Consider the following 26,002-nt stretch of genomic DNA (forward strand, 5'->3'; position numbering starts at 1 on the left):
ATCTAAATCCATATATGCAATGAAAACTTCTCTACCTTTATTTAATTACTCTTCACATATATGCTTCAATGTAAACACTTGATCTACACTTCCCCTACCCACTTTAAAGCCTCCTTGCTCATCTGAAATCCTACTCTCTGTCTTACCTCTAATTCTTTCAATAATCTTACCGTACATTTTTCCTGGTATACTCAGTAAATTTCTTTCTTCATCTTTCAACAAACCGGTCGTATCCCACCAAGGCAGGGTGGCCCAAAAAGAAAAACGAAAGTTTCTCCTTCTAAATTTAGTAATTTATACAGGAGAAGGGGTTACTAGCTCCTTGCTCCCGGCATTTTAGTCGCCTCTTACAACACGTGTGGCTTACGGAGGAAGAATTCTGTTCCACTTCCCCATGGAGATAAGAGGAAATAAACAAGAACAAGAACTAGAAAGAAAATGGAAGAAAACCCAGAGGGGTGTGTATATATATTTATTAAACAAAAATACCAATCACTCAAACACTAGATCCTCCCCTGCTTTTAACATTTCTGTCATGATCCCGTCAGTTCCAACTGCTTTACCCCCTTTCATTGTACGTAATGCCTCTCGCACCTCCCCAACACTCACATCATGCTCTTCTTCAATCCTAAATGATGTTATACCTCCCTGACCAGTCCATGAAATCATGGACATTTAAAAGTTCCTCAAAATATTCCTGCCATCTACCCCGTACTTCCTGCTCCCCATCTAACTCCCCTACTCTGTTTTTAACTGACAAATCCATTCATTCCCTAGGCTTTCTTAACTTGTTTATCTCCAAATTTTTTTCTTATTTTCATCAAAATTTCTTGACACTGCCTCTCCTATTCTATCTGCTCTCCTTATACTCTGGTCTTCTTATCATGCTTGTTCTTTGTAAAAACCTCTCATACGCTACCTTTTTCTGTTTTATCACACCCTTCATCATTCCACCAATCACTCCTCTTTCCTCCTGCACCCACCCTCCTATAGCCACAAACTTCTGCCCCACATTCTAATACTGCATTTTTAAAACTATTCCAACCCTCTTCAACTCCCCCACTACTCATACTTTCGCTAGCCCACCTTTCTGCCAATAGTTGCTTATATGTCACCCTAACTTCCTCCTCCCTTAGTTTATACACTTTCACCTCTCTTACTTGTTGTTACCATTTTCCTTTTGTCCCATCTACCTCTTACTCAAACTGTAGCTACAACTAAATAATGATCCGATATATCAGTTGCCCCTCTATGAACATGTACATCCTGAAGCCTACCCATCAACCTTTTATCCACCAATACATAATCTAACAGACTACTTTCATCATGTGCTATATCATGCCTTGTACACTTATTTATCCTCTTTTTCATAAAATCTGTATTACTTATTACCAAACTTTTTTCTACACATAGCTCAATTAAAGGCTTCCCATTTTCATTTACTCCTGGCACCCCAAATTTCCTACTACTCCTTCCACAACATTTTTACCCACTTTAGCATTGAAATCCCCAACCACAAGTACTCTTGCACTTTGTTCAAAACTTCCCACACACTCACTCAATATTTCCCAAAATCTCTCTCTCTCCTCTGCACTTCTCTTTTCTCCAGGTGCATAAATGCTTATTATAACCCACTTTTCACATCCAACCCTTATTTTACTCTACATAATATTTGAATTTATACATTTATACTCCTTTTCATGCCATAACTTATCCTTCAATATTATTGCTTCTCCTCCTTTAGCTCTAACTCTATTTGAAACCCCTGACCTAATCCCATTTATTTCTCCCCACTGAAACTCTCCCACCCCTTTCAGCTTTGTTTCATTTAAAGCCAGGATATCCAGCTTCTTCTGATTCACAACATCCGCAGTCATCTCTTGCTTATCATTCGCACAACATCCACACACATTCAAACATCCCACTTTGACAGTTTCTTCTTTTTCTTTTTAGTAGGCTATCCAGGAAAAGGGGTTACTAGACCATTGTCCCCATCATTTTAGTTGACTTTTACAACAAGCATAGCTTATGGAGGAAAGATTCTTATTCCGCTTCCCCATGGATATAAAAGGAAAAGCAATAAGAACAAGAACTATTAAGATAAAATCAAAGAAAACTCAGATAATTGTGTATACATGAATGTGTACATGTATGTGTGGCATGACCTAAGTGTAAGTAGAAGTAGCAAGATGTACCTGAAATCTTGCATATTTCTTCTTTCTTTCAACACATTGGCCGTATCCCACCGAGGTGGGGTGGGCCAAAAGGAAAAATGAAAGTTTCTCCTTTTACATTTAGTAATATATACAGGAGAAGGGGTTATCAGCCCCTTGCTCCTGGCATTTTAGTCGCCTCTTACAACACGCATGGCTTATGGAGGAAGAATTCTGATCCACTTCCCCATGGAGATAAGAGGAAATAGACAAGAACAAGTACTAGAAAGAAAATAGAAGAAAACCCATAGGGGTATGTATATATATGCTTGTACATGTATGTGCAATGTGACCTAAGTGTAAGTAGAAGTAGCACGACATACCTGAAATCTTGCATATTTATGAGACAGAAAAAAGACACCAGCAATCCTACCATCATGTAAAACAATTACAGGCTTCCGTTTTACACTCACTTGGCAGGACGGTACTCACCTAATTGTGGTGTCAGGGGTCGAGACTCAGCTCCTGGCCTCGCCTCTTCACTGATCGCTACCAGGTCCTCTCTCTCTGCTTCCTGAGCTTTGTCATACCTCGTCTTGAAGCTATGTATGGTTCCTGCCTCCACTACATCACTTGCTAGGCTATTCCACTTCCTGACAACTCTGTGACTGAAGAAGTACTTTGTAACATCCCTGTGACTCGTCTGAGTCTTCAGCTTCCAATTGTGACCCCTTGTTCCTGTGTTCCCTCTCTGGAACATCCTGTCTCTGTCCACTTTGTCTGTTCCACGCATTATTTTGTATGTTGTTATCATGTCTCCCCTGACCCTCCTGTCCTCCAGAGTCATCAGTCCGATTTCCCTCAACCTTTCTTCATAGGACATTCCCCTGAGCTCCGGAACTAGCCTTGTTGCAAACCTTTGTACTTTCTCTAATTTCTTGACGTGCTTGACCAGGTGTGGGTTCCAAACTGGTGCTGCATACTCCAGTATTTGCCTGACATACACAGTGTACATTGTCTTGAACGATTCCTTACTAAGGTATTGGAATGCTATTCTCAGGTTTGCCAGTCGCACATATGCTGCAGCCGTTATCTGGTTGATGTATGCTTCCGGCGACATGCTCGGTGTTATGGTCACCCCAAGATCTTTCTCCTTGAGTGAGGTTTGCAGCCTTTGTCCACCTAGCCTATACTCTGTATGCGATCTTCTTTGCCCTTCCCCAATCTTCATGACTTTGTATTTGGCAGGGTTGAAATCGAGAAGCCAGTTGCTGGACCACGCATCCAGCCTGTCCAGGTCTCTTTGTAGTCCTGCCTGATCCTCATACAATTTAATCCTTTTCATTAGTTTCACATCATCTGTGAACAGGAACACTTCAGAGTCTATCCCTTCCACCATGTCATTCACATATATCAAAAATAGCACTGGTCCTAGGATTGACCCCTGTGGTACCCCGCTCGTCACAGCAGCCCACTGTGATACCTCGTCACGTACCATGACCCTTTGGTGCCTCCCTGTCAGATATTCTCTGATCCATTGCAGTGCCCTTCCTGTTGTACATGTCTGATCCTCCAGCTTCTGCACTAATCTCCTGTGAGGAGCTGTGTCAAAGGCCTTCCTGTGGTCCAGGAAAATGCAATCAACCCACCCCTCTCTCATTTCTTACTTCTGTTACCTTGTCATAAAACTCCAGAAGGTTTGTGATACAAGATTTGCCTTCCATGAGTGTGCTGGTTGTTGTTTATAATAGTGTTTTGTTCCAGGTGCTCCACCACTCTCCTCCTGATAATCTTTTCCATGACTTTGCATACTATACACGTCAGAGACACTGGTCTGTAGTTTAGTGCCTCGTTTCAATCTCCTTTCTTAAAAATGGGGACTACATTTGCCGTCTTTCATACCTCAGATAGTTGCCCAGTTTCAAGGGATGCATTGAAGATTGTGGTTAGTGGCATGCACAGTGGCCCTGCTCCTTCTCTAAGGGCCCACGGGGAGATGTTGTCCGGACCCCTCGCCTTTGAGGTATCGAGGTCACTTAGCAGCTTCTGCACCTCCTCCTCCGTTGTTTGTATGTCATCCAGCACCTGTTGGTATGTTCCCTGTTGGTGTTGCTCTCTGTGATGTCTTCCGGAGCCATTCTTGTCTTTACTCTAAATACTTCCTTAAATCTCATATTGAGCTCCTCACATACCTCGTGATCGTTACTTGTGAGTTCCCCACCTTCTTTCTTCAGCCTGAACACCTGGTCTTTGACTGTTGTCTTCCTCCTGATGTGGCTATACAGCAGTTTCGGGTCTGACTTGACTTTCGATGCTATGTTATTTTTGTACTGTTGCTGGGCCTCCCTCCTTACCTGTGCATACTTGTTCCTGGCTCTTCAACTAATCTCCTTATTTTCCTGTGTACTTCGCCTTCTGTACTTTTTCCATGCTCTATCGCACTTGGTTTTTACCTCCTTACACCGTCGGGTAAACTAGGGGATCGTTCTGGTCTTCCCATTATTTCTGTTCCCCTTGGGAACAAACTTTTCCTCTGCCTCCTTACATTTTGTTGTTACGAATTCCATCATTTTATTTACCGACTTTCCTACCAGTTCTCTGTCCCACTGAACCTCTTGCAGGAAGTTCCTCCAACCTATGTAGTCCCCCCGTTTATAATCTGGCTATTCCCGTTTGTCTCCTGTTACCCTCTCCACTTGTAGCTCTACTATGTATTCAAAGCACAGAACCACGTGGTTACTAGCTCCTAGGGGTGTCTCATATGTGATGTTCTCAATGTTTGAACTGCTCAGGGTGAACACAAGGTCCAGTCTTGCTTGTTCATCCTCCCCTCTCTCTCTGCTAGTATCCTTAACATGTTGATGCATGAGGTTTTCCAGTACCACATCCATCATTTTGGCTCTCCATGTTATGGGACCCCCATGTGGTTCCAGGTTTTCCCAATTGATCTCCCTGATTGAAATCGCCCATAACCAGTAACTTTGCTCTGCTCGAATGAACTCTTCTTGCCACCTCAGCCAGTATGTCCACCATTGCTCTGTTACTCTCTTCATATTCCTCTCTTGGCCTTCTGCAGTTCTGTGGTGGATTATACATCACTGCAATGACTACCTTGTGCTGCCCAGACTAAGGTGTACATACTATGTATTACTCTCTTCCTCAAATTTCGTCCATGCCTCTCATTTCCTCAAATTTCCATTGGTGTTTTACGAGCAGTGCAACCCCTCCTTTCCCTCTGCTCCTTCTGTCTTTCCTCAGGTAGTACCTCCCTGGGTGTTTGCTGTCTACCAACCCATTACCTATAAAATTAATGCCTACTTTATGGGCTCGAATCTCATTTCAGAATTAATTTTATTCACTGACAGTCGTTCATATATTTAATGTGCAGCATACATGTTAACTATTTTTTTTTTTTTTTTCAACAAGTTGGCCGTCTCCCACCGAGGCAGGGTGACCCAAAAAAGAAAGAAAATCCCCAAAAAAGAAAATACTTTCATCATCATTCAACACTTTCACCACACTCGCACATTATCACTGTTTTTGCAGAGGTGCTCAGAATACAACAGTTTAGAAGCATACACATATAAAGATACACAACATATCCCTCCAAACTGCCAATATCCCAAACCCCTCCTTTAAAGTGCAGGCATTGTACTTCCCATTTCCAGGACTCAAGTCCGACTATATGAAAATAACCGGTTTCCCTGAATCCCTTCACTAAATATTACCCTGCTCACACTCCAACAGATCGTCAGGTCCCAAGTACCATTCGTCTCCATTCACTCCTATCTAACACGCTCACGCACGCTTGCTGGAAGTCCAAGCCCCTTGCCCACAAAACCTCCTCTACCCCCTCTCTCCAACCCTTTCGAGGACGACCCCTCAGGGAAGGTTCCTTGATGTTGGTGAGGGGCTCTTGATTTAGGGAATTGGATCTGTGCTCCAGTTCCCCGAATTAAGCCTGAATGCCTTCCACATCCCTCCCAGGCGCTGTATAATCCTACGGGTTTAGCGCTTCCCCTTGATTATAATAATAATTTCGAGGACGACCCCTACCCCGCCTTCCTTCCCCTATAGAATTATATGCTTTCCATGTCATTCTACTTTGATCCATTCTCTCTAAATGACCAAACCACCTCAACAACCCCTCTTCTGCCCTCTGACTAATACTTTTATTAACTCCACACCTTTTCCTAATTTCCACACTCCAAATTTTCTGCATAATATTTACACCACACATTGCCCTTAAACAGGACATCTCCACTGCCTCCAACCGTCTCCTCGCTGCTGCATTTACCACCCAAGCTTCACACCCATATAAGAGTGTTGGTACTACTATACTTTCATACATTCCCTTCTTTGCCTCCATAGATAACGTTTTTTGACTCCACATATACCTCAACGCACCACTCACCTTTTTTCCCTCATCAATTCTATGATTAACCTCATCCTTCATAAATCCATCCGCTGACACGTCAACTCCCAAGTATCTGAAAACATTCACTTCTTCCATACTCCTCCTCCCCAATTTGATATCCAATTTTTCTTTATCTAAGTCATTTGACACCCTCATCACCTTACTCTTTTCTATGTTCACTTTCAACTTTCTACCTTTACACACTTTATATTTGTTAAATCCATAAATTATGTATTTTCATCATTTGTAGTTTGCATACTATATTACATATGTTAAGAGAGAGCATCAGTTACAATACTTTGGCTTAGACAAAATTTTTTTAATCCCAGTGCTTCTGATCTCTTTGAAAGTAGAGCCAAGGTAGTGTTCATATGATTACATAGTACTGTTTTATCTTTTCTAGGTTACAAGAACTAAGTACAAGCAACACAGATGAAACTCCAGATTTTACTGATATAGAATTAATACAGCACATTAATGTTGATGTCATTAGACTCATCAAACTCCTAAATGGTAAGTGCATTACCTTGAGAGACTGTTTTCCATTTGGTCAGCAATAATCATTGCTTACCAGTTGCTTGATTTTAGACTAATTCAAATTTTGATAATTGTCTTCATATATACGTACGTATATCTATGTTTTGTTTATTTTTACGCTTAAAAGTTTGATTGATGTTTGGCGTAAGAACCTTGCTAAGTATTAGAAAACAATAAGGTAGAATGGAATATAAAAGTATTTTCCTGGGTTATATGCGATACTAAGTAAGGTTATAGGAAATCTCAGTACAGTGGACCCCCGACATACGATATCCCCAACCTACATTAAAACCGACCTACGATGCATTTCAGCGTAAAAATTTGACCCCGACGTACATTGAAAAACTCGACCTACAGCATTCGTCTGGTACGCATCCACATGTCTGTCCGGCCTGAGCATGCCTCAGCTGGCCTGCCTTCAGTTAGTGTGCCACTGTTTACAAGCCATAGTGGTTGCTCCCACGCATACATATGGAACATTTTATATTATTAGAGTGTTTTTAGTGCTTCTAACTGCTAAATAAGCCACCTTGGGCCCAAAGAAAGCTTCTAGTGCCATCCCTGTGATAAGGGTGAAAATTACTATCGAAATGAAGGATAGTGAATAAGTACGAAAGTGGAGTGCGTGCTTCTGAGCTGGCCAGGTTGTACAACACACCCCAGTCAACCATCTCTACTATCCTGGCAATCAAGGAAGCTGTTGTTGCAAAAGGTGCAAGTATCTATACGAAACACAGATCGCAAGTGCTCGAAAATGTTGAGAGACTGTTATTGGTTTGGATAAATGAAAAACAGATATCAGGAGAAAGCATCTCTCGAGCGATCATATGTGAAAAGGCAAGGCAGTTGCATGATGATTTAATTTAAAAAATGCATGCAACTAGTGGTGATGTGAGGAATTTAAGGCCAGCAAAGGTTGATTTGAGAGATATAAGAATCATAGTGGCATACATAGTGTGATAAGGCATGGTGAGGCTGCTAGTTCGGACCAAAAAGCGGCTGAAAAATATGTGAAGGAATTCAAGGAGTACATAGAGGCTGATGGATTGAAACCTGAACAAGTGTTTAATTGTGACGAAACAGACCTGTTTTGGAAGAAATTACCAAGCAGGACCTACATTACTCAGGAGGAAAAGACACTCCCAGGACATATGCCTATGAAAGACAGGCTTACTCTTTTGTTGTGTGGTAATGCTAGTGGTGTAAAGTAAAAGGACACAAGTGCAACTAATGTGACAATTTATTGTGGCAACGTTTCGCTCTCCAGGAGCTTTATCAAGCCATTACAAACAATACATGGACACAGAGGGTATATAAAGGCTCAGAGTGAGGTGCAATACTAGTGAGGTACCATTTAGATGTTCACTAGTGGTAGTAGTAATAGAAGTAGTAGTGACAAAAGTAGTAGTAGTAATACAATATGGTAGAGCAATTAATTCGTACATGAGTAAAAGGATATAAAAGCTATTACTTGGGTTACATAAAAATAGGTTGGACAAATATAGACTGGAAAGAGGCAGCCTGTTTCAGTGTTCACTCTCTGTAATGTGCTTTGTGTAGTATAACAGGAGAGACTATGTGATGGCAGGGTTTACTGTTTTCAGGAGGATTCTTGCTAAGACTTCAGAGATGGTGAAGCTGCCGTTGTTTTGTTTAATTGTATTCGAAACAGCGATCAGTGCTGATTTGAGGCACTTGTGTCTGCGGAAATCAGTTTCTTTAATCACTAATTGGGCGTCTCTGAATTTCATGAGATGATTGGTGGAATTTCGGTGTTGTACACAGGCGTTGTTCAAGTTATCGTTCCTACATGCGTAAATGTGTTCATTGAGGCGAGTGTCGAGGTTTCTTGCTGTTTCACCTACTTAAATCTTGTCACAGCCTCCACAGGGTATAGTGTAAACTCCTGTGTTGACTGGTTCGTGGTGCTTGGATTTTGTCCTGGTTAGATCCTTTACTGAAGTGCTAGAAGCGATGGCGACTCTGGTGTTAGCTTGTGAAAGTACTTTTGAAACGTTCAGTGCAACCTGGCTGTTGGGAAGAATTATAACTTTGTTGGGAGTGGTGTTGGTGCGTGGAGAATTAATGATCTGAAGAGCTCTTTTCTTGCAGTCTTTGATGAAAAAGGAAGGAAAATGTAATTCAGTGAATGTTTGGTGAATGTATGTACATTCCTCGTCAAGAAACTCAGGACTACAAATTCGGTATGCTCTTAGGAAAAACTCGATGATGATGCCTCTTTTGGTTTTGGTATCTTGACTGGAATAGAAGTGTGTGAGATCATTTTTATTGGTGGGTTTCCGATAAACTTGAAATCTGAGTTTCTTGACGAGGAATGTACATACATTCACCAAACATTCACTGAGTTACATTTTCCTTCCTTTTTCATCAAAGACTGCAAGAAAAGAGCTCTTCAGATCATTAATTCTCCACGCACCAACACCACTCCCAACAAAGTTATAATTCTTCCCAACAGCCAGGTTGCAATGAACGTTTCAAAAGTACTTTCACAAGCTAACACCAGAGTCGCCATCGCTTCTAGCACTTCAGTAAAGGATCTAACCAGGACAAAATCCAAGCACCACGAACCAGTCAACGCAGGAGTTTACACTATACCCTGTGGAGGCTGTGACAAGATTTACGTAGGTGAAACAGCAAGAAACCTCGACACTCGCCTCAATGAATACATTTACGCATGTAGGAACGATAACTTGAACAACGCCTGTGTACAATGCCGAAATTCCACCAATCATCTCATGAAATTCAGAGACGCCCAATTACTGATTAAAGAAACTAATTTCCGCAGACGCAAGTGCCTCGAATCAGCACTGATCGCTGTTTCGAATACAATTAAACAAAACAACGGCAGCTTCACCATCTCTGAAGTCTTAGCAAGAATCCTCCTGAAAACAGTAAACCCTGCCATCACATAGTCTCTCCTGTTATACTACACAAAGCACATTACAGAGAGTGAACACTGAAACAAGCTGCCTCTTTCCAGTCTATATTTGTCCAACCTATTTTTATGTTACCCAAGTAATAGCTTTTATATCCTTTTACTCATGTACGAATTAATTGCTCTACCATATTGTATTACTACTGCTACTTTTGTCACTACTACTTCTATTACTACTACCACTAGTGAACATCTAAATGGTACCTCACTAGTATTGCACCTCACTCTGAGCCTTTATATACCCTCTGTGTCCATGTATTGTTTGTAATGGCTTGATAAAGCTCCTGGAGAGCGAAACGTTGCCACAATAAAATGTCACATTAGTTGCACTTCTGTCCTTTTACTTTACATATTGTCGGTAATTCTACCAACTTTATTACAATGCTAGTGGTGATTGCAAAGTGAAGCCTTTATTGATGTATCACTCTGAAACTCCCAGAGTGTTCAGGAAAAACAATGTCTTCAAGGCTAATTTGTGTGTGATGTGGAGGGTAAACGGTAAGGCATGGATCACTAGGGACTTGTTCTATGACTGGTTTCACCATGTGTTTGCCCCCACTGTGAAAAATTATCTCCTGGAAAATAAATTGGAGCTTAAGTGCCTCCTGGTATTAGACAATGCTCTTGGTCATCCTTCAGACTTGGCAGAGTGAATTTCAGGGGACATGAGCTTCATCAAGGTCAAATTTTTGCCTCCTAATACCACTCCTCTCCTCCAGCCCATGGACCAGTAGGTCATTTCCAACTTCAAAAAACTCTACACAAAAGCTATGTTTCAAAAGTGCTTTGAAGTAACCTCAGACACTCGATTGACCCTAAGAGAGTTTTGGAAAGATCACTTTAGTATCCTCAGTTGTGTAAACCTTATAGGTAAGGTAAGACAGAGAGTAGGATTTTGGATGAGCAATGAGGCTTTAGAGTGGGTATGGGATGTGTAGATCAAGTGTTTACATTTAAGCATATACAGTGGACCCCCGGTTAACGATATTTTTTCACTCCAGAAGTATGTTCAGGTGCCAGTACTGACCGAATTTGTTCCCATAAGGAATATTGTGAAGTAGATTAGTCCATTTCAGACCCCCAAACATACACGTACAAACGCACTTACATAATTACACTTACATAATTGGTCGCATTCGGAGGTAATCGTTATGCGGGGGTCCACTGTATGTGAAGAGTATTTAGATAGAGGTAGGGAAGTTTTCATTGCATTTGTGGATTTAGAAAAGGCATATGATAGTGGATAAGGGAGCAATGTGGCAGATGTTGCAAATGTATTGAATAGGTAGTAAGCTACTAAATGCTGTAACGAGTTTTTATGAGGATAGTAAGGCTCAGGTTAGTGTGTGTAGGAGAGAGAGGGAGATTACTTCCTGGTGAAAGTAGGTCTTAGAAAGGGATGTGTAATGTCACCATGGTTGTTTAATGTATTTAGAGATGGGGTTGTAAAAGAAGTAAATGCTAGGGTGTTGAGGAGAGGAGTGGGATTAAATTATGGGGAATCAGGTACAGAATGGGAATTGACACAGTTACTTTTTGCTGATGATACTGTGCTTATGGGAGATTCTAAAGAAAAATTGCAAAGGTTAGTGGATGAGTTTGGGAGGGTGTGTAAAGGTAGAAAGTTGAAAGTAAATATAGATAAGAGTAAGGTGATGAGGGCATCAGATGATTTACATAAACAAAAATTGGATATCACATTGGAGAGAGGGAGTATGGAAGAAGTGAATGTTTTCAGATACTATTTGGGAGTTGACGTGCCAGCGGATGGGTTTATGAAGGATGAGTTTATCCATAGAATTGAAGAAGGAAAAAAGGTGAGTGGTGTGTTGAGGTATCTGTGGAGACAAAAAGTGTTATCTATGGAGGCAAAGAAGGGAATGTATGAAAGTATAGTGGTACCAAAACTTATATGGGTGTGAAGCTTGGGTTGTAAATGCTGCAGCGAGGAGGCGGCTGGAGGCAGTGGAGATGTCCTGCCTAAGGGCAGTGTGTGGTGTAAACATGATGCAGAGAATTCAGAGTGTGGAAATTAGGAGGAGGTGTGGAGTTACTAAAAGTATTAGTCAGAGGGGTGAAGAAGGGTTGTTGAGGTGGTTTGGTCATTTAGAGGGAATGGATCAAAGTAGAATGACATAGAGAGCGTATAAATCTGTAGGGGAAGGAAGGAGGGGTAGGGTTCGTCCTCGAAAAGGTTGGAGGGAGGGGATAAAGGAGATTTTATGGGCGAGGGGCTTGGCTTTCCAGCAAGCGTGTGTGAGCGTGTTAGATAGGAGTAAATGGAAACTAATGGTTTTTGGGACCTGACGAGCTGTTGGAGTGTGAGCAGGGTAATATTTAGTGAAGGTATTTATTGGCAGTTTGGAGGGATATGTTGTGTATCTTTATACGTATATGCTTCTAAACTGTTGTATTCTGAGCACCTCTGCAAAAGCAGTGATAATGTGTGAGTGTGGTGAAAGTGTTGAATGATGATGGAAGTATTTTCTTTTTTGGGGATTTTCTTTCTTTTTTGGGTCACCCTGCCTCGGTGGGAGACGGCCGACTTGTTGAAAAAAAAAAAAAAAATCAGTGAAACCGGTTGTTATAGATTTAGCTGGACTTGAGTCCTGGAAATGGGAAGTGCCATGCCTGCACTTTAAAGGAGGGATCTGGGATATTGACAGTTTGAGGGACTTCTAAACTGTCGTATATGAGCGTCTCTGCGAAGACATTGATTATGTATGAGTGAGGTGCAAGTGTTTAATGTTAATGAAAGTATTTTCTTTTTGGGGATTTTCTTTCCTTTTGGGTCACCCTACCTTGGTGGGAGATGGCCAACTTGTTGAAAAAAACTAAAAAAATATAAAACATGAAATAACTTGAAAACACTTGAAATTTTTGAAAGTTTCCAGACATAATGGAGAGACGCGGTGCTCATGGGGCTCACAGAGAATGTAAGCAAACTGGGTGGGGCATGGTAACCTTATTAGAAAGTCAGGTGGGGGGAGCTGTATAATGAGTTTTGATCATAATTTGAAATACATGTATCCGTATTAGCGGAACACCATAAGGTAAAACGCTGTGTAGCCTTACTGTATATACTGCATAATTGTGTTTTTATTCTTATTTTTTACTATTTTGGTTTTCTAAGGTTATGTACAATGAATACTTATAATACAGTGGAACTTCCACATATGAGCACATCCACGTGCTAGTTTTTCCATACGAGCAGTCTCTCAGTCAATTTTTTGCTTCCATATGCGAGCATGCCTCAAGGGAGGTTCCTTGACACTGGTGAGGGGCTCTTGCTCTTGATCTAGGGAATTGGATCTCATTTTTTGTTGAACTCTCTTATTGAAACTTGGGCAGTGTATGATGGAAAGTTGCTTCTTAACCCTTAAAGGGTCCAAACGTATATAAAAAAAGAGCACATTTTTTTAAGTGTTTTAGAATAAAAGAAAAATTAGGGTCAGTACTTACCGAGATATGAGGCCGAGAAGTTGGCACTGGATGCTCACATGATGGCAACATCGAGTCCTGCTGCTTGCAGAAGTGTTGCCGATATACATACCTTTTTTTCTATTTTTCATATTATTTTATATAATTTTTATGTTCTGATAATTACAATATATAGTAGTTCTTGTCATTTCATAACCAATCTTTGTTCTGATACTAGTATTAGGTACTGAAATTGTACTCAAATTGTCACAAACACACTGACAGGTGGACATTTACACCTGCCTTTGTCATTTACTATTGTGTTGGAATACATGTATATACAAAGTATTTATATGTTCCAGCAATGTTTTGTATATGTGGAAGTATATAATAATAATTAGGAGGAGGAGGAGGACCAGCAGCAGCAGCAGGAGCAGGAGGAGGAGGAGTGGGAGGAGGAGGAGCAGGAGCTGGAGGAGGAGGAGCAGGAGTAGCAGGAGGAGGAGGAGGAACAGGAGCTGGAGGAGGAGGAGGAGCAGGAGTAGCAGGAGCTGAAGGAGGAGGAGCAGGAGTAGCAGGAGGAGGAGGAAGAGGAGGAGCAGGAGGAGAAGGAGGAGGAGGAGCAGGAGGAGGAGGAGGAGGAGCAGGAGCAGGAGGAGGAGGAGGAGGAGGAGGAGGAGGAGGAGGAGCAGCAGCAGCAGCAGCAGCAGCAGCAGCAGCAGAAGAATAAGAATAAGAAGAATACGTAATAATAATAATAATATGTAATAATAATAATAATATGTAATAATAATAATAATAATAATAATGCATAATAATAATAATACATAATAATAATAATAAGTAATAATAGAAGTCCACCCCTGACAGTGACAAGATAAGGGGAGATAACATCTGATAAGAGCTGACGTTTGATGAGTGTAAACGAGGGTTGGGGAGGGTGCAGCTGATCAGAAAAGATTAGATGACCATTGCCCTAGCTTTGTTTTTACTGGTACTCTAACATTTCTGTCTGTCTATTTGTCTGTCTGTCAAGCTCCCTGTCTATCTGTCTATCTGTCTAGCTCTGTCTCAAAGAGAACCACAAGACTGTGTCAACACCTTTGCTCACATCTTCAAGCAGAGTAGAGCACTTTGTCTGAATTTTTGGGTTATCCTAGGTAATTTATACTATGTATACTTGTATTTATGTATACCTGTGAGACAGAGATAGACAGATTGAAAGAGATAGACAGAGACAGATAGACAAAGGCAGAGACAGACAAACACAGATAGTGACAGAGACAGACAGAGATACAGATAGACAGACAGATACAGAGACAGAGACAGACAGGAGATAGAGACAGACAGAGACAGATAGACAGGAGATAGAGACAGACAGAGACAGATAGACAGAGACAGAGACAGACAGACAGAGATCGACAGACCCTAAACTTGGGGTTAACATAACTTTACTGTTAAAAGAGGAGTGTTAATATGACATTACATCAGTGAATCCTTGGTGTTTACTGCGCTGATTGCTCTAGCTGGTGCTCAATTTAACTGGCGCTCCCACAAGGTACTAAGTGGTTCCAGATTTTTTTAATACTGTGCACACTGAGTGTCAAGACCAATTATATGCTGACCAGGCATCTTAGGCCAATCGTGCCACATTTGGAGGCAGGAAAAATAAAACGTATATATACATTTGGGGCGCTAGGCGAGTGAACGTATATATATACATACATATGTTTGGACCCGTTTAAGGGTTAACGTACACCAAAAATGAAAGAAATCGGACTGTAAATAATGGAGTTCACTTCTCAGCCATTAGCTGCTCCTTAGTGGTATTTTTGTATGGTTTTTATGGTTGTATTCTCGTTTTTTTTATCTCATTTGGTAGAATGGAAGATATATTTCAGGAATAGATATGATTTTGATTGGTTTGACGATGAAAAGTACCTTGAAATTGAGCTCGAAGTAGCAGAAATGTTCCATTCCTTGAGTCACTAAAGACACCCTTCTCCTGCATTATTCTTACTGAGACCTGGCTTAAGGAGGACACAATTAATATCTACCCTCTACCAGGATACACAGCAATCCACAACTGCAGACCATACCAAGTTGGGGGTGGTACTGCAATCTATTACTCTAACCAACTATCTTGTATTAGCACTAATTGCTTTAGTGATGAATATGGGGAATACATTTTTGCTAATTTTACTGTAAAAAACCTCAAGACGCCTGTAACAATCGGTGCCATATACCGGATACCCCACACAAACATCCCAAACTTCAGTGAGAATCTAAAGTCACTAATAACAAACAGACAAATGAACAAGCACCACCTTCTCTTAGCTGGAGACTTCAATATCAACCTTGGCCTACCAGATGATCAGCCTGTAACTGATTTCATCAACAAAATGAACAACACACTTCTCATACCAACAATAACTAAACCAACCAGGCTGACTGAGACAAGTGCAACCATAATAGACCACATGTGGACCAATATACTAGCCCCCCTTAAGTCAGGGATAATCACAGACAGCACTACTGACCACTACCCAACCTTCCTCTTAACAAATATTAGTAAGCCACTGCTCGAATACAACAAAGTTTCATTTAGACTCCATGATGAGGCCTCAATAAGGAATTTCACAGCAGACCTAGAGACTGTTGACTGGCCTACAGAATTCTCCAATGCCAATGGTATTGACGATTGGACAGACATTTTTCTTAACAAAATACTTAGACTATACAACAAACATTGTTCTATAAAAACGAAACAGATCACAAATAAACGGCTTGGTTGCCCATGGCTAACCGGCAGCATTCTGAAATCCATTGATAAGAAACACCAATATGAATAGCAATATAGACAGGGCTTAATACACAAAAATATTCTTAAACAATATTCAACAGTTCTCACCAAATTAATAAAGAAAGCCAAACAACTGTACTACTCCAATGACACAAGAGGAGATATAAAAAAGACCTGGAAAACACTTTCCCAGATTCTGAAACACCACTGCATCCCACTGATACAGCTAACAAGATAAACGACTTCTTCTCAAACATAGGATCTAATCCCGCCAGTAAAATCTCACGTACCAATGCCGTGCCGGGAACTACCTAGATGGGAATTTCCCAAATTCCTTCTATCTTGTACCAACTGAGCCCACGGAAGTTACCGCGATCATAAAGTCACTTAAAAATAACTCAGGGAATCTGTCTCACGTCCCACCATTATTGTACAAGCGAGCGGCCCATGTCCTTTCGCATGCTATTACATTACTTTTTTAACAAGTCACTAGAAACTAGCACTTTCCCGACACTACTCAAGACAGCAAGGGTTACACCAATACATAAAGGTGGTGACCCTACAGACATAAACAACTATAGTCCAATATCAAACTTACCATTGCTATTCAAAATCTTTGAGAAACTCGTGCACAGGAGACTATATTCATTTATAACGTCACAAAACAAACTCAACCCCTGCCAGTTTGGTTTCAGGAAAAATAAAAGCACTAATGATGCAATTATAAAAATGCTAGACCTGCTTTACACAGCATTGGAAAATAAGGAATAGTATCTGCTAGGAATTTTTATTGACCTAAGAAAAGCGTTTGACACAGTAGACCACGGCATCCTACTCCATGAACTTGACCACTATGGTATAAGAGGCCATGCGCTTGCATATTTTAAATCCTACCTTTCTAATAGGTATCAGTATGTCACCATTAAAGACACAACCTCATCAATACGGCCACTTGATACTAGAGTTCCGCAGGGAAGTGTCCTTGGACCCCTGCTCTTCCTCATTTACATCAGTGATCTTCCAAACATATCCCAACATCTGAAACCCATTCTCTGCTGACGACACGACTTATGTCATCTCCCACCCTAATCTTGCCACCCTCAACACCATTGTTAACGTGGAGCTGCTCAAAATATCGACTTGGATGACAGCCAATAAACTTACACTTAACACTGGCAAAACCTACTATATTATGTTTGTTAGCAGAGCAGGTGTTGTGCAACTTAACATTAAGATTGACAACACTCTAATTGCCAGATATAATGAGGGCAAATTCCTTGGCCTATACCTCGACAACAACCTAAATTTCAGCACCCATATCCAACACATAACAAAAAAAGTATCCAAAATGGTGGGGATCCTCTCCAAGATACGATACTACGTGCCGCAGACTGCCCTTCTCACACTATACCATTCACTTTTATATCCATACCTCACCTATGCTATCTGTTTGGGGTTCAACTGCAGCAACACACCTAAAGCCAATAATAACCCCAAAAAAAGTCGCAGTAAGAATAATCACTAAATCCCATCCCTGGCAACACTCCCCCCCCCCCTGCCCCACTCTTCGTAGATCTAAACTTACTCCCTGTTCAGAACATCCACACTTAGTACTGTGCAATCTCTATCTACAGGACCCTAAATTCCAATATTAACCTTGACCTAAAATGCTTTCTTGATAGTTGTGACAGGATCCACAGGCATAACACCAGACACAAACATCTTTATGACATTCCCTGTGTTCGACTAAACCTTTACAAAAATTCAATGTATTTCAAAGGGCCTAAAATCTGGAACACCCTACCTGAAAACTCTAGATCTGCAGACACATTCATCACTTTCAAAACTACAGTTAGAAAACATCTTATCTCCCTGATCCACCCCGACAACTAGCTACATGATAACCACCGGGTGGTTCACAATTACACTCACTCACCCACTGACTATAAACCCAGAAATACTAATCTTAATCTCAAAATAATAAATCCTATCTAGTCATAAGTTTGCCTATGATACTCCAATATAGACACTTTGTATTGTGCCAAAACAAAAGCATTCACATTGCTAAACTCACAAATTATGATGTAGTCACTTAGCCTTATTACCATAATCTGTAAGGATTTAATGTTAAGAATTAATCTAAGTCTGCCTGAAATGCCTAGCCATGCTAGGTGTTGACATTATTTATACAATTATTACAATAATGCAGTAGTCTGCATAACAGTAAATCTTCTATTTTTTGTGTGAATAAAAATTACAAATTATTTATATAGTAATAATAATAATAATAATAATATAATAATAATATGTATAATAATGATAGTATAATATAATAATAATATTCTAATACATATAATAATAATACATGTACAGTGGATCCTCAGTTAACGACGTCATCGGATAACGTAAAAATTGGATAACGACACGTTTTGCGTCAAAATATTGGCTCAGTTAACGACAGAGAGCTTGGTTAAAGTTATTCATCCTGAACGTGTCTGCGCGGCCTGAGTGGCTTGGCCACTCCGTGTACAGCCAGTGTGCCATTGTTTACAAACCAATGAGGACATGCAGTGCATTTTGTATTATTCCATTGTTTTTAGTGCTCGTATCTGCTAAATAAGCCACAAGGGGCCCAAAGAAAGCTTCTAGTGCCAGCCCTGTGGTAAAGAGGGTGAGAAATACTATTGAATTCAAGAGAGAGATCATCGCCAAATATGAAAGTGGAGTGCGTGTCTCCGAGCTGGCCAAGTTGTATAACAAACCCCATATAACCATCACTACTATCTTGGCCAACAAAAAGGCAATCAAAGAAGCTGTTGGTGCGAAAGGTGCGAATGTGCTTACAAAACAGAGATTTCAAATACTCGAAGATGTGGAGAGACTGTTGTTGGTGTGGATCAATGAGAAACAATTATCAGGAGTGTGTTTCACATTCATTTATATGTGAAAAGACAAGGCAGTTGCATGATGATCTCATTAAGAAAATGGATGGAACTAGTGCTCATACTGGTGAATTTAAGGCCAGCAAAGGTTGGTTTGAGAAATTTAAGAATCGTAGTGGCATACACAGTGTGGTAAGTCATGGTGAGGCTGCCAGTTCTGACAAAAAAGTGCCTGAAAAATATGTGCAGGACTTTAAGGGGTACATAGAGGCTGAACAATTAAAACCCCAACAAGTGTTCAGTTGTGACGAAACAGGCCTGTTTTGGAAGAAAATGCCAAACAGGACCTACATTACTCAGGAGGAAAAGGCACTCCCAGGACACAAGCCTATGAAAGACAGGCTAACTGCCATGTTTTGTAGTAATGCTAGTGGGGATTGCGAAGTGAAGCCTTTACTCATGTATCACTCTGAAACTCCCAGAGTGTTCAAAAAAAAAAAAACAGTGTCATCAAGAATAAGTTGTGTGTGATGTTGAGAGCAAACAGTAAGGCATGGGTCACTAGGGTCATTTTCCTCGATTGGCTCTATGACGTGTTTGGCCCCAGTGTGAAAAAATACCTCCTGGAAAATAAATTGGCATTCCAGTGCCTCCTGTTAATGGACAATGCTCCTGCTCATCCTCCAGACTTGGAAGAGCGAATTGTCGGGGAGTTTTGTTTCCTCTCCTCTAGCCCATGGACCAGCAGGTCATTTCAGATTTCAAAAACTGTACACCAAGTGCTTTCAAGTGACTCAGACACTGAATTGACCCTAAGAGAGTTCTGGAAAGATCACTTCAGTATCCTCAGTTGCATAAACCTTATAGGTAAGGCTTGGGAGGGAGTGACTTGCAGGACTTTGAACTCTTTTGGAGAAAATCGTGGCCAGAATGTGTACAAGAGAGAGATTTTGAAGGGTTTGGAGCTAACCCTGAGGAGCCTATACCAGTTGTGGAATCTGCTGTGGCATTTGGGAAGTCCATGGGGTTGGAGGTTAGTAGCAAGGATGTGGAAGAGTTGGTGGAGGACGACGATGAAGAGCTAACCACTACAGAGCTGCAAGAGCTTGAGGTGCAACAGCAACAGACCACAGCTCAGGAATTTCCTTCAGAGGAGAGGGAAGAGAGATGGAGGAAGTTGCCTTCTTCAAAGATTAAGGACATTTGTGCAAAGTGGATTGAAGTGCAAACCTTTATGGATGAACATCACCCTGACACAGCTGTTGCAGGCTGTGCTGGCAACGTCTACAATGACAATGTTATGTCCCATTTTAGGGAAATCTTAAAGACACACCAGAAACAGAGCACTCTGGGCAGGTTTTTGGTGCAACAGGGGTCCAGTGACTCTCAAGCTGGTCCTAGTGGCATTAAAAAACAAAGAAGGGAAGTAACCCTGAAAAAGGACTTGGTACCTTTGTTTGGAAGGTCAAAAATATTGGCAGGAGACAGATTTGTGGGTATGAAAAATTATGTGTACTAATGCGTTTGACGCACTGTAGGCATTTGCGTACCCAAACGTTGGACACAGTTAAAGGGTTAATATTATTGAAATATATTTTTTTAACACACCGGCTGTCTCCTAAGGCAGGGTGACCCCAGAAAAGAAGAAATGCTTTTACCATCGCTTACGCTATCACAGTGTTGCCAGAGGCATTCCAATACTACATTTCAGATGCCCGCCAAACTGCAAATATCCCCACCCTTCCTTTAGAATGCAGGAACTGTACTTCCCCATTCCAGGACTTAAGTCTGGCTAACTAGTTTCTCTGAATCCTTTCACAAATGTTACTTTGCTCACACTCCAACAGCTTGTCAAGTCATAGAAACCACTTGCTTCCACTTCTATCTAACATGCTCACACACACTTGCTGGATGTCCAAGCCTCTTGTATACATAACCTCCTTTACTCCTTCCAACCATTCTTAAGGTGATTCCTTCCCTGCCTTCCCTCCACTACAGATTTATACGCCCTCTAAATCATTTTATTCAGCTCCATTATCTCTAAATGTCCAAACACCTCAGCAACCCCTTTTCAGCTCTCTAGATAATACTTTTAGTAATCCTGCACCTCCTCCTAATCTCGGAACTGTGAACTCTGCATAATATTTACATCATACATTGACCTCAGACATGACATTTCCACAGCCTCCTCCTCACTGCAACATTCACAACCCATGCTTCACACCCATATAAGAATGTTGGTACCACTATACTCTCATACATTCCCTTTTTTGACTCCATGGATAACATTCTTTGTCTCCACAGATGCCTCAATGCACAACTCACCTTTTTCCCTTCTTCAGTTCTATGATTGGCCTTGTCTGTCATAAACCCAACTGCGACAAATCCACTTCCAAATATCGGAATGCATTCACTTCCTCCATACTCATTCCCTCCAATCTGATGTCCAGTCTTTCATTACCTAATCTTTTTCTTAACCTCATTACCTTGCTCTTTCCTACATTCACTTTTAACCCTTTCAGGGTCAAGAGGCCCTCTCCCAAACTTGTTCTCAGGGTCGAAAATTTCTTGGGGAAAAAAATTATTTTTTCTTATGAAAACATAGAAAATCTTTTCCCTATCATAATGACACCAAAAGTATGAAATTTGATGGAAAGCTTACGGAATTAAGCTCTCGTGAAGTTAGCGGTCTCGACGATGTTTATGCATCGGCGATTTCGCCCACTTTGAGCCCTATTTAAGGCCAATTCCAGTGTACTAGTCGACAAAAATCATAACTATTTCGCCAGATCTTCATTTTTTTCTACCGAATGAGTATAAGAAACCACCCATTTACCAATTTCTACTATCCAATAAAGTGGTGAGAAATTGGCAATTTTGCCAATTTCACACAAATTTCAAAAGATGCCAATTTCCAAATAGGGTCCAGAATAAACAAGACAGACATTCTTGGCACTAAAATAATATTTCCTCTGTTCATTAGTCACTTCCCCAGGCCCCTCTTACATTTCTTTTGCTTTCCACTTTGAATTTTTATTCTCACAAAAAATAGAAGATTTACTGTTATGCAGACTACTTCATTAGTGTAGAAATGGTATAACTAATATCAGCGCACTTGTGAAAGAATATTAGACTTGCCAGTTGATGTGTATTGGACGCGTGGCATGATTTGTTTACTTTTGAACTTTGGCAAAAATGGAACATTTCTGCTACTTTGAGCTCAATTTCAAGGTATTTTTTTTATTGTGAAACCAATCAAAATCATCTCGATTTCTGTAATATGTCTTCCATTCTATAAAATGAGTCCAGGAAAACTAGAATACAACCATTAATACCATACGAAAATACAGTGCAAAGTCGCTGTTTTAAAGCAAAAACACGGTCATTTTTTTTTTCTCATTACATTGTGTGCTGCATGATTTTTTTTTATACTGTGCACACTGACCACATAGATCCACTCTTTCATATGTAGGCCTACCAGCTTTCTCTCACTAGATTTGAAGGCGCTAGGATTTAGGCATACTAGTATGTCAGTAACCCTGGTGTGTAAGCCATACTAGTATGTTGGAAACCCTGAAAGGGTTAATTTCCTTCTTTTACGCACCCTTCCAAATTCATCTATCAACCTTTGCAACTTCTCCTCAGAATCTCCCAAGAAGCACAGTGTCATTTGGCATAAAGCAACTGTGACAACTCCCACTTTGTATTAGATTCTATATATTTTAATCCCACCCCTCTCCCCAACACACTAGCATTCACTTCTTTTACAACTCCATCTTTCTTTCAACACACCGGCCGTATACCACCGAGGTGGGGTGGCCCAAAAGGAAAAACGAAAGTTTCTCCTTTTACATTTAGTAATATATACAGGAGAAGGGGTTACTAGCCCCTTGCTCCTGGCATTTTAGTCGCTTCTTACAACACGCATGGCTTACGGAGGAAGAATTCTGTTCCACTTCCCCATGGAGGTAAGAGGAAATAAACAAGAACAAGAACTAGTAAGAAAATAGAAGAAAACCCAGATGGGTATGTATATATATGCTTGTACATGTATGTGTAGTGTGACCTAAGTGTAAGTAGAAGCAAGACGTACCTGAAATCCTGCATGTTTATGAGACAGAAAAAAGACACCAGCAATCCTACCATCATGTAAAACAGTTACAGGCTTTCACTTTACACTCACTTGGCAGGACGGTAGTACCCCCCTGGGTGGTTGCTATCTACCAACCTACTATATAACATCTCCATCTATAAATATATTAAGTAAGACAACTCCCACTTTGTATTAAATTCTATACATTTTAATCCCACCCCTCTCCCCAACACACTAGCATTCACTTTTACAACTCCATTGATAAGTATGTTAACCATAGTGACAGCATACATTCCTATCTAAGGCCTTCTCCTACTGGAAAATAATCTCCCTCTCTCTTACATACTCTAACCTGAGCCTGACTATCCTTGTAAAAACTTTTAACTGCTGTCAGTAACCTACCACCTATTCCATACACTTGCAACGTCTGCCACATTGCTTCCCTATTCATCCTATCACATTCCTTTTCTAAATCCACAAATGCACCAATAACTTCCTTACCTTTAAGTATTGTTTACTTATATGATGGACTTGAGTCTCAGAGGTGGAAAGTACATTGCCTGCACTCTGAAGGAGGGGTGGGTTATTTGCAGTTTGGAGGGACATATGAAATGTAGTGTCTGAGTACCTCAGGCAAAACAGTGGTAGAGTGAATGATGGTGAGAGTGTTTCTTTTATTGGGTCACCCCACCTGAGTGGGAAACAGCCAGTGTGTTAAAAAAAATATGATTTAAAATCAACACTTGGTCTGCACATCTACCCTTCCTAAAACCTTGTTCATCTGCAGTCCTTCTCTCCATTTTGCCCTTAATTCTTTCAATAATAACCACACCATACACTTTGCCCAGTATGCTCAATAGGCCTCTTTCCCTATAATTTTTACTCTCTCTTTTGTACCACTTTTCTTTATAAAAGGAACTATGCGCACTCAGTGCCGTTACCTCGGTACTTACCCTCGTTCATTCATTTATTGAACAAAAGTAGCAACCACTCCAAAACTATAGCGTGTGTTCTCTTAACATTTCTCTCTTGATCCCATCAATCCCAAATGCTTTATCTCTTTTCGTTTTACCCATTGCCTCATGAACCTCCCTCACTCTCACTGCTGACTCTTCCTCACTGCTAAAAGATGTTATACTTCCCTGGCCAATGCATGAAATCACAGCCTCCTTTTCTTCAACATTTAACGGCTCAAAATATTCCCACCATCTTCCCAATACTTCCAACTCCCCATCTAATAACTCCCCTCTTCTATTTTTAGCTGTGCAGTCCATTTGTTCCCTAGGCCTTCTCAGCCTATTAATCTCACTCCAAAACTTTTTCTTATTCTCAGCAAAATTTTTAGACGTCATCCACTCTCATTTGCTCTCCTCTCACACTCCCTCACGACTCTCTCTTAGCTTCTCTTTTACTCTCCATACTCCTCCCTTTTTATATAATTTCTGTTTTGTAAAACTTCTTATATGCTAACTTTTTGTCCCTTACCACTCTCTCTACCTCAGCATTCCACCAGTCACTCCTCTTCCCTCTTGCACTCACCCTCTTATAACCACAAACTTCTGCCGCACACACTAACACTACATTCTTAAATAATCCCTATACCTCTCACCAGCCCATCTTTCTTCCAGTAGTTATTAATATATGTATTACTCTAACTACCACCTCCTTTAGTTTATAAACATTCACCTCTTACTCGCAACAGTGAGTAAGAGAAAGACTTGGCTTGTACATAACAGAACAAATCATTCAGAAGGCTGAGGCAGGGTTGCTGATGTAGTGGTGAGAGAAGGGATGCAAAGATGTTGTATATCTGTGGTGTAAAGTAGGAGGGGTAAGGGATTGTCTTAGGAATGGTTGGAAGGAGAATGGAAAGGAAGCTTTGAGTTTTAGCAGTTTTCATCCAGCAGGCTTGTGTGAGCATGTTAGGGGTGAATGGAGACATGTGGATTTCATTGGCTGTACTGCTGGGCGGTGTAAGCAAGGTAACATTAAAAAATTGAGGGATTCAAGAAAATCAGTCAGCCAGATTTGAGTCCTGGAGGAGATAGGACAGTGGCTGCATTTGAAGGAGGGATGAGTACATCCTAGACAAGGATGTGTGATGTCACCGTGGTTGTTTAATATATTTATAGATGGGGTTGTAAGAGAAGTAAATGTGAGGGTCTTGGCAAGAGGCGTGGAGTTAACAGATAAAGAATCACACACAAAGTGGGAGTTGTCACAGCTGCTCTTTGCTGATGACACTGTGCTCTTGGGAGATTTTGAAGAGAAGTTGCAGAGATTGGTGGATGAATTTGGTAGGGTGTGCAAAAGAAGAAAATTAAAGGTGAATACAGGAAAGAGTAAGGTTATGAGGATAAAAAGATTAGGTGATGAAAGATTGAATATCAGATTGGAGGGAGAGAGTATGGAGGAGGTGAATGTATTCAGATATTTGGGAGTGGACGTGTCAGCGGATGGGTCTATGAAAGATGAGGTGAATCATAGAATTGATGAGGGGAAAAGAGTGAGTGGTGCACTTAGGAGTCTGTGGAGACAAAGAACTTTGTCCTTGGAGGCAAAGAGGGGAATATATGAGAGTATAGTTTTACCAATGCTCTTATATGGGTGTGAAGCATGGGTGATGAATGTTGCAGCGAGAAGAAGGCTGGAGGCAGTGGAGCTGTCATGTCTGAGGGCAATGTGTGGTGTGAATATAATGCAGAGAATTCGTAGTTTGGAAGTTAGGAGGAGGTGCGGGA

General features: G+C 40.8%; 1 protein-coding gene across 10 annotated transcripts in view; it reads left to right on the plus strand.

Moving 5' to 3' along the window:
* The window catches only part of Nf1 (neurofibromin 1), a 644,633-nt gene that overhangs the window by 48,615 nt on the left and 570,016 nt on the right, over positions 1–26,002 (plus strand). For all 10 annotated transcript variants that reach the window (XR_011392599.1, XM_053781766.2, XM_053781772.2 and 7 more), the window contains exon 5: positions 6,974–7,083. Coding sequence is in view for 9 of the 10 variants with exons in the window: in XM_053781766.2 (XP_053637741.1) it covers positions 6,974–7,083 (110 nt within the window). In the remaining variant the exon portion in view is untranslated. The remainder of the gene's footprint in view (positions 1–6,973; positions 7,084–26,002) is intronic.

This window comes from Cherax quadricarinatus, chromosome 30, assembly GCF_038502225.1.
Source record: "Cherax quadricarinatus isolate ZL_2023a chromosome 30, ASM3850222v1, whole genome shotgun sequence".
Classification (NCBI taxonomy): Eukaryota; Metazoa; Arthropoda; class Malacostraca; order Decapoda; family Parastacidae; genus Cherax; species Cherax quadricarinatus.